The sequence below is a fragment of the Octopus bimaculoides genome, chromosome 6, assembly GCF_046866305.1.
Source record: "Octopus bimaculoides isolate indiv1 chromosome 6, ASM4686630v1, whole genome shotgun sequence".
Taxonomy (NCBI): domain Eukaryota; kingdom Metazoa; phylum Mollusca; class Cephalopoda; order Octopoda; family Octopodidae; genus Octopus; species Octopus bimaculoides.
The window spans coordinates 92,704,847-92,720,480 of record NC_142933.1 but is presented as its reverse complement, the minus strand read 5'-3'; the positions used below and the strand labels follow the sequence as shown (position 1 = coordinate 92,720,480).

Genomic DNA, 15,634 nt, shown 5'->3' with positions numbered 1-15,634 from the left:
AACTTAGTTATCATTAAGTTAGTGTTCAAATTCCGCCAAGGTCGACTTTGCCTTTCATCCTTTCTTGGTCGATAAATTAAGTACCAGTCACACACTGGGGTCGATGTAATCGACTTAATCCCTTTGTCTATCCTTGTTTGTCCCCTCTATGTTTAGCCCTTTGTGGGCAATAAAGAAATAAGAATCCTTACCTTGTTGTGTGGTAAGCTGGCAGAATTATTACCATGCTGGGTGGTGAGTTGGCAGAATCGTTACTGCACTGGGCAAAATGCTTAGCGGCATTTCGTCCAACTTTACATTGAGATCAAATTCTACTGAGGTCAGTTTTGCCTTTCATCCTTTCAGGATGAATAAAATAAGTACCAGTTGAGCACTGGAGTTGATGTAATTGACTTACCCCATTCCCCCAAATTGATGGCCTTGTGCCAAAATTTGAAACCATTATCATTATTATTATTATTATTATTATTATTATTATTATTATTATTATTATTATTCCGAAATTGACCCAAGTTTCAGTGTTGTCATCTCCCTCTCTGGTTTCGTCTCAAATTTAATCCCATATTACCCCCCCCCCCCCCACCATCCAATCATAATTGTAATGTCCTTTCACTGAGTCACTTCCTGTTATGCTGTCATGTAACCAACCCATAATTCTCCCAGGCCACCACCATCACCATCCCCCACTCCTCTTCGTGTTATTGACTTTCAGCATGTATTAAAACAGCTTCCATTTACCTCATTCTTTCCTTCACTTTTTATATTTATATTACGTATTTATCAACAAATAGTCTCTTCAATTCCCCCAGCCACCCACCCACCCACTTACTACTACCCCCACCAACCCCCTTTTGCATCTGCTCTCCACTTCAACTCCACCCCCTACCCTTACCGGACATTTCTAATTCCAAGCATAAATAGGCATCTTTCTCATGCCGTCCTGTTAGCTTTTGTATAAATCTATGTAAACATCGATAAATATCTTCTGTATGTTCTTGTTTGGCTTTACTTCAATGTAAAAAGCACACAAGGTTTTGTGGAAATAATAAAAACTGGGCTAAATATATGGAAATATAATCATAGATTGCATAGCTGTTGTGTGTCAGTTTTATTTGGGAGGTTGTTTGCTGTCTTTGTAAACATTTGTACAACTGTCAAATGAAAATCTTCTCTTGTAAATATATTCGTTCAATAAAGTTAAAGTCCTAAAACTCTATCATATGAAGGGGTGGGTGGGTGTTGAACGCTATAAATATCTGCTTGCATCATGTTGGATTAAGATATTTTAGTACGTGTAAATTTTTCACATTGTGCGCCAGACACCTTCTCCCCTTCATGCAGTCATTATGCTTTTTAGTAATAATTAGGGTTAAAAATAAATAAAATAATTTTTAAAGGAAGAAGGGATTCTGTGTAATTTAACTTTGATGTTTTCAATCTAGTATATATATATATATATATATATATATATATATATATATATATATATATATATATATATATATATATTTTTTCCCAAATAAATTGCATTTCATATTTGGGGTTCTGAAGAAGCTATGAAGTTTTACACAGGTACTCAACTATGAGTGCATTGTATCTTATAGCAGAAACGGTTGGAAGTTAATGAAGTTCATAAGATAATCATTTATTCCTTTGTTATCTCTCCTTCTCGTGTGTGTAAAAGCACCCAGCACCCTCTGTAAAGTGGTTTGCATTAGGAAAGGCATCCAGCCATAGAAAATATGCCAAATCAGACTGGAGCCTGGTGCAGCTCCTCAGCTTGCCAGCTTTAGTCACACTGTCCAACCCATGCAAGCATGAACAACAAATGTTAACCGATGATGACAATTATATATATATATATATATATATATATATATTGCTTATGCATAACAATACTAATAACAAGGTATTAGAACTCAATGTACATATGCTTCAGAATAAAGCATTAGTTGGGTACAGAACCTAATATGAAATTAAATAAACGGCAAGGGAACAGAAAATTACGTAATGGACTTCATTAACTTACATCTGTTTCTGCTAGAAGATGCAGTGCACTACTCAGAGCCGAATGCATGTGCATCACCTTGCAGCTTCTTTGGAACTTCTAAAATGAAGTTTATTTGGGAAAGCGTTTACATTAAGATTTTACTTTCCCAAATAAAAATTGCTCTGAGGATGCTATAAGGTGATACACAAGAACTCAGCTTTGAGTGCAATGCATCTTACAGCAGAAATAGCTGTAAGATAATGAAGTTCATTCAATAATCTCCTGTTTCCACATCATTTATTTGATTTTATTTACACACACACACATATATATTATATATACACAGACACACACACACATGCACATATGTACACACATTCATGCTTTTTTATGTATTTTTATTATTTGATTATTGGACAAGTAAGGATGTTTTAACCAGCCTGTCAACATTGTTGACATAACTATTGATGACCATCTCTCTGTCTGTCTAACCAAGCATCAATCAGGTGGTGTTGAGGATTAATAATCTTACAAAATAACTAGATTCTCTGTTTGCTTTGTGTTTTTTTTTTCACTCTGTCTGTTTTTTTTTTGTTTTTTTTTTTTTTGCTTTATTACATGCTGACACCAGTATTAGTCTTTTATTACTCAGCACTGCATAAAGTACTTTAGTTTTGGCTAGCAATTATTTGATGAAAAAATATAATGAAATAGACTGTGCAATTACATTGATGATAATCACTATAATATTCTGCTCACCTCATTTTGAACATCTTTTTCTTTTGTGTTTGTTTGTATGCGTGTGATGGGGTGAGGGATGGTGGCATTTGGTTCAGATATATTTCACTGTGTCTTTGTTGCTGCATTGCTGATGAAAATTTGTAATGTTGAATGTTATGCCTGTAGAAAGATGAAAGGCTTATAATACCAACCTGTTAACTGTGTCCTCTAGTTCAATTTCTGCTTTCTCATCTTGTCTGTTATCATGTAATTCGTTTTACCAATGATGCATGTTGAGTTATGAAGATCTGTAAAGGTATGAGATAAGACCTCCCTCAGCGAAGATTCATTTTGATGCTCATCTGTAAATCATCCTCATTCAACGTCCACTTTTTTATACTTCTTAAGGAAGATTTTCTACAGCTAGATGTCCTCACCTGTTTCCAGGTAAGGCATTATTTCTCCATGGCCAGACAAATTTTTAATGGGAGACTGGGAGATTGGAAACAAAGCCACATTGTTTGTATGATGGTCATGTTTGTTTACAGCCATTGCACGATGTCTAGACAAGGATACACTGAGACTCTGTTGGTTATGATGATGAGTGTTCCAGTTAATCCAATCAATGGAGCAACCTGCTTGTGAAGTCAACGTGCAAGTGGCTGAGTACTCCTCAGACATGTATACCCTTAATGTAGTTCTCAGGGAGATTCAGCATGACATAGAATGTGATAGGGATGGCTCTTTGAAATACAAGTACTACTCATTTTTGCCAGCTCGGTGGACTGGAGCAACATAGAATAAAGTGTGTAGCTCAAGGACACAACTCACTACAGGATATTGAACCCACTACCTTATGATTGTGAGCTAAACACCCTAACCACGAAACCATGTGCCTTCATTGACAAGGGCACACAAACACACACACACACACACACACACACGACTGGCTTCTTCAAGTTTCTGTTGACTAAATCCATTCACAAGGCTTTGGTTGGCTGAAGGTGATAGTAGAAAACGTTTTCTCAAGGTGTCAGGTTGTGGGACTGAACTATAAAGTGAGGAAGCAAGTTTCTTAGCCATACAGCCTCACCTGTGCCTATAAATATTAAAAAAATGGCAGGCACTATGGCCATATTAGGTGTGTAAGTACTCTCTCTCAATTTTACTAAACTTACTAGATACGAATAAATAGGTTTCTAAGCACTTAAAAGAAGAAATTGAATCTTTATTTTAGATGTTTCAATTTGGAATTTCTTATTTTTGTTTCATATTATCTGCAGTGGGGTTTCTACATAGTCAGTAATAGAATTTGTAGTGCTTTTGGTTGATACAATTACATTAAGATGTAGCAGTTTGTCTCCAACACATGACACAGTAAATAATCATTTGACTCCTTCGTAAACATTCCTAAATAGACTTTTTTCTTATCTGTCTTCCTAAGTATATACAGTAAGTGCTTTCCTTTCCATCTTCCATTGTTAGCCATATCTGTGATTACTTTTGTTTCTCACTTAACTTTTGGCTTTACTACCTCACCTCCAAGCCAAATTGATTGCTGCATATTCCATTGTTATCTTTTCATTTCTGCAAAATCACTCAAGCAAACCCTACACGTGTGAATTTTCTGTTTTCTTTTTCTCTCAGAGAAACATTGTGTGGAAATTTGGACAATCTGTTTGCTTGCACCATGTATCTTTTACTATTTACTTGTTTCTGTTATTCGACTGTGGCCATTCTGGGGCATTGCCTTGAAGGGTTAGTCGAACAAATTGACCCTCAGTATTTATTTATTTATTTTAAAGTCAGGTTCTTATTCTCTGAGTCTCTTTTGCTGAATTTTAAAGTTATGTGACGTAAACAAACCAACACTGGTTATCAATAGTGAGGTGGGTACACAAATACAAAGACACATGTATATACATATATATGGTCAGCCTGGACTTATAGTAGTAGAAAATACTTGCCCAGAATGCCTTGCAGTAGGACTGAACCTGAGACCATATGGTTGCAAAGTGAGCATCTTAAGGCAAGGATTCAAATATTTGGCTCTTTACATTGTTTATCTGTTTCTCTGTCTGTTAGTTTTCACTCACTCGGAAAATGGTGCTACTACATTCCTGGTCATCTTATGTAATACTTCTAGCCCTCATCTAGCTCTTGGAAAATAAATAACATTAATTTGCTTGTGCCTTTCTCACCTCTGATGACCTATCCATTCTTTGCTACTATGGAAAGCAGAACTAAAACTACGACAATGATTGGAGAGGGTACATGGTTGACCATTTCAGATATCAGACCAATAATGTGATTGTATGGTTGTGTCTTGTGGTACTACATAATCTCTTTAGTTAAGATGCACTTTGAGCTTCTATTAGTAGTCTCTATGAGACAATGGATTAAGGGGCTTAGCATTTGCTCTTTTGTTTTTGTTTTTTTTTTCTCTTTTTAACTAGTTTGAGAACTAATGGCAAAGCTGAAACCTATAATGTCTCCATTCATTGAATATTTCTTGATAATATTGGAACGTGTTTTCTGATAAACCATAGTCGTGATGACAATGAAATGCCGGCTATTTTTAACTTATATTGTAAGTTGATAATTACCATGATGGTGGTAGCTGCAGCTAATAATGATGGTGAAATATGTATATTAAAGTGAAACTGAATTTAAGTAATTAAAAGTGGAGGAAAACATTTCTGTTGTCTCCAAGCTTTAATATCTGATAAAGCATCTCGTCTAGCAATGTAAAAGAGAATGTAAATGGTTTTTCTTTTCTCCTTAGCACTGATTAAAAATAGTCACTCCTTTAATTTATTTATGTGTTTGGCTAAAATGAAACTAATTATAAAGTTAACAATTTAATTTCGTATTTATCAACTGGGAAAGGAAAACAAAAGTAGAGGGCGGGGGTGTTATAGAAATAAAATTACATTGTCCAACAAGTATAGGTTTATTATTATTATTATTATTATTATTATTATTATTATTATTATTAACATTATCATTATTGTCATCTTTGTTGTTGTTCTTTTTATAACTTATTTTCCATTCGACATCAACGATGGCATGTGCTAGTTTGGGACCATAATTAACCATTTATCACACATTCGATAATTTTTTTTTTTTTTAGTTTCTTGTCTAAAGAGTTTTTGATGTCTAAAACATTTTCTCTTTAATAACGACAAACTCCAATTATTGATATTATTGATTTTTTCCCGTTTTTAACAAGTTGTTTTATTATTATTATTATCATCACTAATGTTTATTGTTATGCTTTATATTTTACTATTTTTGAAGCTATTGAAATTAAAAGCACTAGTTTACTCACATAATAAATAAATAATAAAATATATAAATAACAGTATTAATAATTTGTAATGAAATATTAATATCTTTCAAGTGTAATTCCTTTTATATTTTCTCCCCTCTTTTTAAATTTTTGTTTAGATTTAATTCTATTCTTTGTAGGAGACATGACATAATAAAAAGATATATGAAAAAAAAAAAAACCTTGTATTTTTGTTAATAGGCTGAACTAAGTAAAATAATTTGTTGATTGTTGCACTGATAAAATAATTTATATTTTATTTCTCTGAGATATGAATTATGGTTTCATTTTACAAACATGGCCATAATGATAAACCCATAAGTAAATAAGAAAGCTCAAAGCATCATTAAAAAAAAACAACGAAAATATGAAAACCTACAACTTCTGTAAAACCAACACTATCACAATAATGGAGAAAACAAATGAAACATTATGTTGTATTTACTTTGCGTGAAAACATGACAATGTAATTAGGATTATGGCCATGTCATGATGATATGATCTCCAATATTGCTATGATGTCTCATGCATATATGTGTGTGTGTGTGTGTGTGTGTAAGCATAGCTGTTTGGTTAAGAAACTTGCTTCCTAACCATGTGGTTTTTGGTTCAGTCCCACTGTGTGGCAATTTGGGCACATGTCTTCCACTAAAACCCCAGGCCAACCAAAGCCTTGTGAGTAAATTTAGTACATAGAAACTGAAAGTAGCCCATAATACACACACACACGTGTGTGCTCTTGTTATGATGATATGGTTGTAAATGAGCATTATCGTCATACAAGTTATGTTGTTTGTTCCTGGAGTTCCATGAAAAACATGCCTGGCTCTGGAGAAATATTACCTTGCTTGGATACATATGAAGGTTAGCAACAGGAAGTGCTTAAAATCTTAGAAAATCTTCCTTGTCAAATTCCATCTGATGCATAAAAAATGGAAAAGTGCATGTTATTTGGAAAGCATTTAAAGGCATAGAAATGTTTACCATAGGAATGATATATATCTATATATATATATATATATATATATATATATATATATATATATATCATCATCATCATCATCATCATCATCATCGTTGTTTAACGTCTGCTTTCCATGCTAGCATGGGTTGGGCGATTTGACTGAGGACTGGCAAGCCAGCAGGCTGCACCAGGCTCCAATCTGATCTGGCAGGGTTTCTACAGTTGGATGCCCTTCCTAACGCCAACCACTCCGAGAGTGTAGTGGATGCTTTTACGTGCCACCGGCACGAGGGCCAGTCAGGCAGTACTGGCAACGGCCACGCTCAAAAAGGTGTTTTTTACGTGCCACCTGCACGGGAGCCAGTCCAGCGGCACTGACAATGACCTTGCTCAAATGATTTTCTAACATGCCACTAGCACAAGTGCTAGAAGGCGATATATATATACATAAATGAATAATACATTATGGTTAGGTAGTGGCCAAAAATGTACAATCATGAATGCAAGCAACCAAAATGGGGTTTCCCTGAAGGATTTCTGGAGTAACATTACTTGACAAGATGCATAGCTCAGAGATTAATGTGTCTCTCCAAGATGAGCTGCTATTTTTCTGCATTGAGAGGTCACAACTCTGGTACTACAGACAAGTGATTAGAATGTTGCAGAAAAGGATTGCAAGTTGGATTCAACTGGGAGGAGACCTGGGGATAATATTCATAGTCCCAATTGGTCATGTTTTGGAATCCAGCAGGAAAGTGTAATGGTGGTTGGTTATGATAAGACCCTATGGAGGAGGTGCCTAAAGACTCTGCTCTACAACCCTCACAGAAATAGTGGGTGGGGAAAATGGATGGATGTTTGTTTATAATTTTTATCATCTATTTGTTTCAGTCATCAGACTGGCCTTGTAGGGTTAAGTTGAATATATTGCTCTAGTACTTATTTTTTTAAGCTTGGTACCTGGGACCTATTCTATCAGTCTGTTTTGCTGAATTGCTAAGTGATGGGGGAATAAGCAAATTAACACCAGTTGTTAAGCAGTGTGTGTGCAGTGTACACACACATGTGTGCATGCGTGATGGGCATTCAGTTTCTGTCTTCCAAATCAACTCACAAAACTTTGGTCAGAGCTATAGTAGAAGATGCTTGCCTAAGGTGCCATGCAGTGCGACTGAACCCCAAACCATGTGATTGGGAAGCAAAGTTCTTACCACACAGCCACATTTGTGCCTCTGGCCATGACCACACCTATAACCAAGTAACATTCTTTTCATCATTCTTAATGATTTTTTTTATTTTGAAATTTTTTTTACTTATGTAGTAAATTAACCATTAGACATTCATAACATTTTTAGCACAAATTACATAAAATAAACTAAATCTCTTTTGTAATACTGTCGATTTTGACTATAATGATCTGACCACAAATAAAAACGCAATAAGCATTTAAATAAACAAAACAAATTTTAGGTTATTTTTTGCTCAATAATTACAGGACCATCTTTCCTATTATTTCCTGTGTTTTTTTTTTACAGTGATGGTAGGGTATGATAGGAGGGAAATTAGCTATTATTTTAGAATGTTGAAAGGCAGTAAGCTGGCAGAATCGTTAGCATGCCGGGTGAAAATGCTTGGGGGCATTTCGCCCGTTGCTGCTTTCTAAGTTCAAATTCTGCTGAGGTTGACTTTGTTTTTTATTGTTTCAGGGTCAATAAATTAAGTACCAGTGAAACACTGGGGTCGATGCAATCAACTGGTCCCCTTCCCCCAAATGACTGCCCTTGTGGCAAAATTTGAAACCATTATTTTAGAATGTTGAGAAACTAAAGAGGCGTTCCTTCATTAGCTTATCAGATACTGTGCAGACTAGTTGGAAATATTATGGGGAATGTCTCAGACATAAAATACAGTTGATATTACTATAGCCAGTGTCATACATTGTGTCCTAATTATTCTGTTCTAGTTTACAACATGTTATGGTCAGTGTTATAAACTATTTTGTATTAATAGGGTGAGATAGTCATGAATAATAAATACTGACAGTTGTGTGAGAACATGCTTGTGTGTGTGTGCACACATGTGAGTGTATATGTACGCACACACCATCTTCATTAGATTTAATATCATCAACATCCTTGACTAACACATTTCTCCTTAATAATCTTCATCAAATTACATTCCCAATATTGAGGCGTATGATTCCAGCTTGAAATAAATTTCAGGTATTGCTCTTGTAAGCACCTACTTGTAACTTGTCTCTGACAGGCATGCCACTTATTCACCAAAAGCTGTTATCATTGTTCTGCTTCATATTCTATGGGTCAATTTAAGGAGATTCACACTGTGAACGAGGAGCCTCCTCTCTCTTCTTCAAGCTCTTCATCACTCTGTTACAAGATGTCTGCTCACTCTTGTACATAACATTTGTGGGTGTTATCTGGGTGTGTTTCTGTCATGTCTTTCATTTGAGGGGGGATAAGGTCATTCATATTGGCATGAAGCCTGTGAATTTATTGAAGAGAAAACAGGTAGTTGTGATGTTAATGCTTTTCTGAAAGACATTAGTAATACAAACTAAATGAAATGACTACAACTGGAGTTTGAACTGGGTTTCAAGTCTCTGGCTTGTTATTTTGGGTCCTGCTGTGTTTTGAAAGGGAATATTGAGTGTAGGATTCTGTATTTTTTTTTAAATAAGCAGGTGTGGCTGTGTGGTTAAGAAACTTACTTTTCAGCCATGTGGTCTTGGGTTCAGTCCCACTGTATAGCATCTTGAGCAAATGTCCTCCATCATAGACCTGGGCTGACCAAAACCTTGTGAAGAATTGTACGCATGTATGAATGTGTGTGTCTATGTGTATATACCCTTGTCTAGAAATCATATTGTGGCTGTAAAATGGCAATCACCACCATACAAAGGCAGTTCTATGAAAAGCGTGTTCAGCAATGTAAAAATATTTTCTTGCTTGGAAACAGGTGAGGGTTGGCAACAGGAGAGCATTCAGTTGTAGAAAAATCTTACTAAGCAAATCCTGTCTGAGCCTTGCAGGCATCATAATGATAATGATAAAAACGATGTAGTAGTAGTAGTAGTAGTAGCAGCAACAGCTGCTGCCACCAATGAAATTACTGATCTGAACATTGTCAGTTCAATCCTTACTGCTTCCATGCCTTGGAAAATCACAGTGTTCCATTTGCCTCATTTTAAACTGGTTGAAGAATAAGCTGTATCTTCTGCATTGTAGCAGAGTAAAGTAGTTGGCATTAAAACAATTAAGCAACTTATTCTTGTGATAGATATGGCATTATTGTAAAGAACCACACAACCAACTACAGAAAAACTTCTCTCTCTTCCTCTCCCCATCTCTTTTCTTTTCCTTTAAAATATCGATTTGTAAATTATGTAGAATGTATACAAGCTAATTTGTCCGTTGAGTTTTCTGCCAGCTCTCTTAGATTTAGTTATTTTTAAGCATTAACTAATTAACTTGTGTTTTAATGTTTATCATGAAATATGGTTGTCATTTGCAATCAGGAATTTCATTGTCTTAATGTAATACACATTTGGATACAATCTTCTTTGCCTGTTAACATTGCCTATATGTCTATATCTTGTGGTTCACATTGAACTCACTCCCTTCCATTTACTGTCCATGTTTTAACAACACATCACATTTATGTGTGTATATATATATATATATATATATATATATATATATATATATATATAGATAGATATATATATATAAAAGTTTTTTCTTTTATAGTTTCCAAAAATCAGTCTTCAATTTTCTGTCTGCTTCACATCTCTCTGTCTGTCTCTTCAGAAATTCCTAACAAATGCGAAAGTATAAATATAATTGGAAATAGTAATTGTAGCTGTATTTATTGTATTTTTTCTCTCTCCTTACCTGTATCTTAATTAAATTCATTATCTTGAATGCTTACAGAATGAGTAAAACATATTTCCCTCCAAGCAATTGTCTTATCAACAGAGAATACTGTCTAATTACACTATCTCATTGAGCACAAGCAATTTATAAAATGCTCCGTCTGTCGTATCATTATAGATTTTGTCCTTTCTTCATTTTCTTTTTTCACATACTATATGCTTTTTCTTCTCCTCCCTGTTCCTCTTCTTTTTACCACTTGTCTTTTTTTCTCTTTCTTTTGTAAATAAGTGGAACTACTAAGAATCTTTTGATTCAGTGAAATTTCCAACTGTCTTTTTTTGGTAATTCCCTTCTAGAATGATGTTTCAGTAATTGTATTCGTAGATAATGTAGATGTGTTTTTTTCAGCATCTTCCAGGTTATATTCTGATTTAAGGAGGTTAATTCTAGTCAGTCTTGGCTTGTTAGCATATGCAAGCAGCAGATTAAAAGCCAGTGCTTATTCTCAGGTGTAGCAAAAGTAACCTTAACTGCTCAGGGTTAGTTTGACTTCACCTCATAGTTGATTCCCTTTTTCATTACAGCCTCATCCTTTTTCCTGCTTAAATCTAGTTATCATTGGATTACATTTTCTTCTCTCTCTCTCTCTCCCCTCTCTCTCTCCCCTCTCTCTCTCTCTCTTTCTCTCTTTCTCTCTCTCTCATTGCACTGAAAAACAATATGTCAAGGAAAAAATATGATTGGATGTTTAAAACAAAACGACAAAAAAAAAAAAAAATGAAGTAAAAATCCTAAATGCAATAAATGAAGTAACAGAATAAATAATGCATTGAACTTTACTTACATACATACACTGCCTCCTATAGATAGAGACAAATCTCCCCCTCGGCTACCTATAAAATCTATCACTTTGTAACACCTAGTTGCTCAGTTTGCCTTGGAGCATTTTCGAAAATGGAGCTGAATATATTGTACCTGCCACATGAAGAGGAAATTATTATTTTTGCTTAATACAATGTTGATACATTGAAAATTATTTGCTTTCTTGCTTTCTTTTCTATTAATTTCATATTTTTATTTCACGAATATTGCTTTATGCATATTTGTTTTCTCTGTCTTTATTATTATTATTATTATTATTATTATTATTATTCATTTTATTATTATTCCTTTTATTTATAAGTATTAATATTATTGTCATTATTATTTGTTTTATTATTATTCATTTTATAAGTATTATTGTTATTCATTTTAATAGTATTCATTTTATAGAAATTATTCATCATCATCATCGTTATTATTATTATTAATATTATTATTATTATTATTCATTTTATAAGTCTTTTGCATCATTCATTTGGTTGTATTTCATTCATCTTTGAAGGAAACCTGTTTATAGTTCTTTTTTTTTTTGTTACTGTCGTGTCTGTTTCATATTCATATTTGTTGTTGTTATATATTCTTCCCAATCATTTTGCTTTTTGATTTTCTTTCTTTTTTTTTTTGTTACATTTTCATCATGGCCTTAGATATTGTCAATTGAAAGGAAAAAAAAGTAATTTTCTTCTTCTTCTTCCTTTTGTCTTTATGTATATGCATTCTTTGCTTTGTTATATGCTGCACCTTATAGTCTCAAACTCTGCTAGAGAAAATGGCAGAGACAGTTGTAATCAAATGGAATTCTCTCTGCTCTGGGAATATTTCTTCTCAAAGTAATATTTGTAAAATGAGAGAAACAGAAAATGAATGCATGTCTTGTTAGTAGTTCCTCCTTAAAACTATGATAAATGATCATTTTTGTTCAATGTACAATGCAGACAAGAAGGAAAATAATTCTGATAAATGTTTGAAATTTATTCAGTATTAATATTTTTTCCACCCACTTTTTCTTATTTTTATTTTTATGCTTGCAAGCAAAGCACAAATAAATATTTCATCGTACATTGTATTAAGCATAGGAATCTGGTAGCCAAGAGGTTAGTAAGATGGTTTATGGCATATGGAGTTATATGTTCAGATTTTGTCACAAGGCATAGGAATTATGCTTGCTTCAATAACTTATAGTTGTTAGTCAATTGAGAGTAATCTGGGAAAAAGCACCTTTTAGCAATGTAACATCTGTTCTAGTAGCATATACAATACCATTTACTAGGTGCAAGTATGGCTATTTGTGGTGTTGTGCTCAATTCTACTGCTCAACACCTTGGGCAAGTACCTATAGCTCTGAACTGGTTGATAACTTGTGAAGAAGTTTGTTGAATAGAAAGTTTGTGGAAGCCAGCTGTATATATATATATATATATATATATATATATATATATATATATATATATATATATACATGTGTGTCTGTGCATGAATGCTGACATTTCATGGTTTTGCTTGTCACCCATTGCCTAACCAAATGGTGATAGGATGCTTATATTCCTTGTCACAAAATGTGCAGTTACTTTGCTCTTCCAAAGACCTGAGAGCTAACAATAATAATGATGCAGCTACCTGGCAGAATCAATAGCATGCTGGGCGAAACGCTTAGCAGTATTTCGTCTGCCGTTATGTTCTGAGTTCAAATTCTGCTGAGGTCGACTTTGCTTTTCATCCTTTCGGGGTCGATTAAATAAGTACCAGTTATGCACTGGGGTCGATGTAATCGACTTAATCCCTTTGTCTGTCCTTGTTTATCCCCTCTACATTTAACCCCCTGTGGGCAATAAATAAATAATGATGCTAAAAGCAATAATAAAAACAATGATAATAATAATAACAATGGTGATAATAATAATAATAATAATAATAATAATAATGGCAATAATAATAATGGTAATAATAATAATAATAATAATAATAATGGCAGTAATAATAATAATGATAAAAATATTAATAATAGTAATAATAATAATGGCAATAATAATAATGGTAATAAAAATAATCCTTTGTACTATAGACACAAGACCTGAAATTTTGGGGGAGGGGACTAGTTGATTTCATTGACCCCAGTGCGTAACTGGTACTTAATTTATCAACCCCAAAAGGAGGCAAGGCAATGTCGACCCTGGCGGCATTTAAACTGAGAACGTGAAGACAAATGGAATACCACTTGGCATTTCACTTGGCATGCTAATGACTCTGCCAGCTTGCTGCCTTCATATAATAATAATAATAATAATAATAATAATAATAATAATAATAATAATAATAATAATAATAATAATAATAAACTTTTTTATATGAAAGGAAAAAATAAGGTTTGATGAAAGAAAGAGCATTCTGTTGTAAAACCCATGCTTCCATAAATTTCTATGAAGAACTGTGGTTGATGGTTTCAACTGACACCCTCCCTAAGAATTGCTGGCATTGTGCCTAGATCACTAATCATTATTTCAAGTCAAATATGGTTTTTCTGGTTGTACATTAAGTAATGGTTTCAAATATTTGCATTAGTATTCTGTTCTGATAGCACTTTAAGTGTTGGGTCAATAATTATAAAATTTCATTGCTACCATAAATGTCTTCAGCCATGATTGTCTTTATTCTTCTTTACTTTTGGGTTAATTAAAAACAAATGTGCTAAAGCAAATAAACCCAAATGATTTATAATTCTTGGTTATTTATCTTCGTTTATTCTTCTTTACTGAATAAATGATTCACTGTGGTACCATTATAATTAACAGCCTTGTTATGAGATAATTCTAATTCACCAATAATCACATTACTGAATCTATTTTCCCCTTCAACTCCTGGCTGGTGTTTGTTCTGATAGCTCTGTCATCAGATGGCATCATGGTGCAGCTATCTTAATGATAATTGTTCAAGCTGTTAATTAGTACAAAACTATTTGGCTTCATTTCATTTCACTTTTGCTCTTGTGGATTATTATTTATTAAACTCCATGAGGAACTCTTCACTAAACGCAGATAAACTAGGTATCTTTTCTGCTTTTGAACTTCTGCTGAGTTTAAATTATTAATATTTGAATGGGATTTCATTTCCATTTTCATTGATGTTTGTTTCCTTAAGTATAACTAACCTTGTTTAGAGCAATGAAAAAGAATATTATCATCCTTTTCTAATTTAAAATAAAGAGGTGAAAGATTAAGAGATTCTTTTCCTTCTTATCCAGTATTTTGTAATATTTTTTGTGAGCCCACTCATTGCAACCGTCATTTCAAAATAAACTGCTTTTTAGATTTACTTAACTTATTCTTCATTATATCTTTCTTGGGTCATCCATTGCCTTCAGATTTGCTCATCACGATCAACAACATATACACATGGTTAAGGGAATTTTTAATTCTTACCCATATTCACGAGGGGGTGCTGAAAAATTCCTAGCTTTAAGGGTATCACAAAAGGCCTGGTTGGAGGCCCAACCTTCCGAGTTCTTTTACACGGCTTAGGAAAACTGAAGGACCTTTGCAATGAGTATGTGAATCTGAGAGAAGAATATGTTGAATAAAATCATACAAGCCATCACCATCACCATCATCACCATCATGATCATCATTTAATATTCACATTCCATGTTGGCATGGGTTGGCTGGTTTGACAGATCTGATAGATCTAAGAACTGCAAGTGTGTTCCAGTGTCTGCTTTGGAATGGTTTCTATGGTTGGATGCCCTTCCTAATGCCAATCACTTTAAAGCATGTACTGGGTGCTTTTTATGTGCCACTGGCACTAATTAATTTGCAATGCAACTTATAGTACAGGGTTATTCAAAAATAATGAACCAATTT

The 15,634-nt window shown here is 33.8% G+C and overlaps 1 protein-coding gene across 6 annotated transcripts in view; it reads left to right on the top strand.

Moving 5' to 3' along the window:
• Nucleotides 1-15,634, top strand: part of LOC106881821 (nonsense-mediated mRNA decay factor SMG5) — a 1,052,345-nt gene that overhangs the window by 345,779 nt on the left and 690,932 nt on the right. Inside the window, exon 20 of one of the 6 annotated variants that reach the window (XM_089354248.1) lies at nucleotides 3,134-3,229. The exons of the other annotated variants lie outside the window; for them this stretch is intronic. Within the exon in view, the coding sequence (XP_089210374.1) occupies nucleotides 3,134-3,229 (96 nt within the window). The remainder of the gene's footprint in view (nucleotides 1-3,133; nucleotides 3,230-15,634) is intronic. 6 annotated transcript variants of the gene reach the window in all.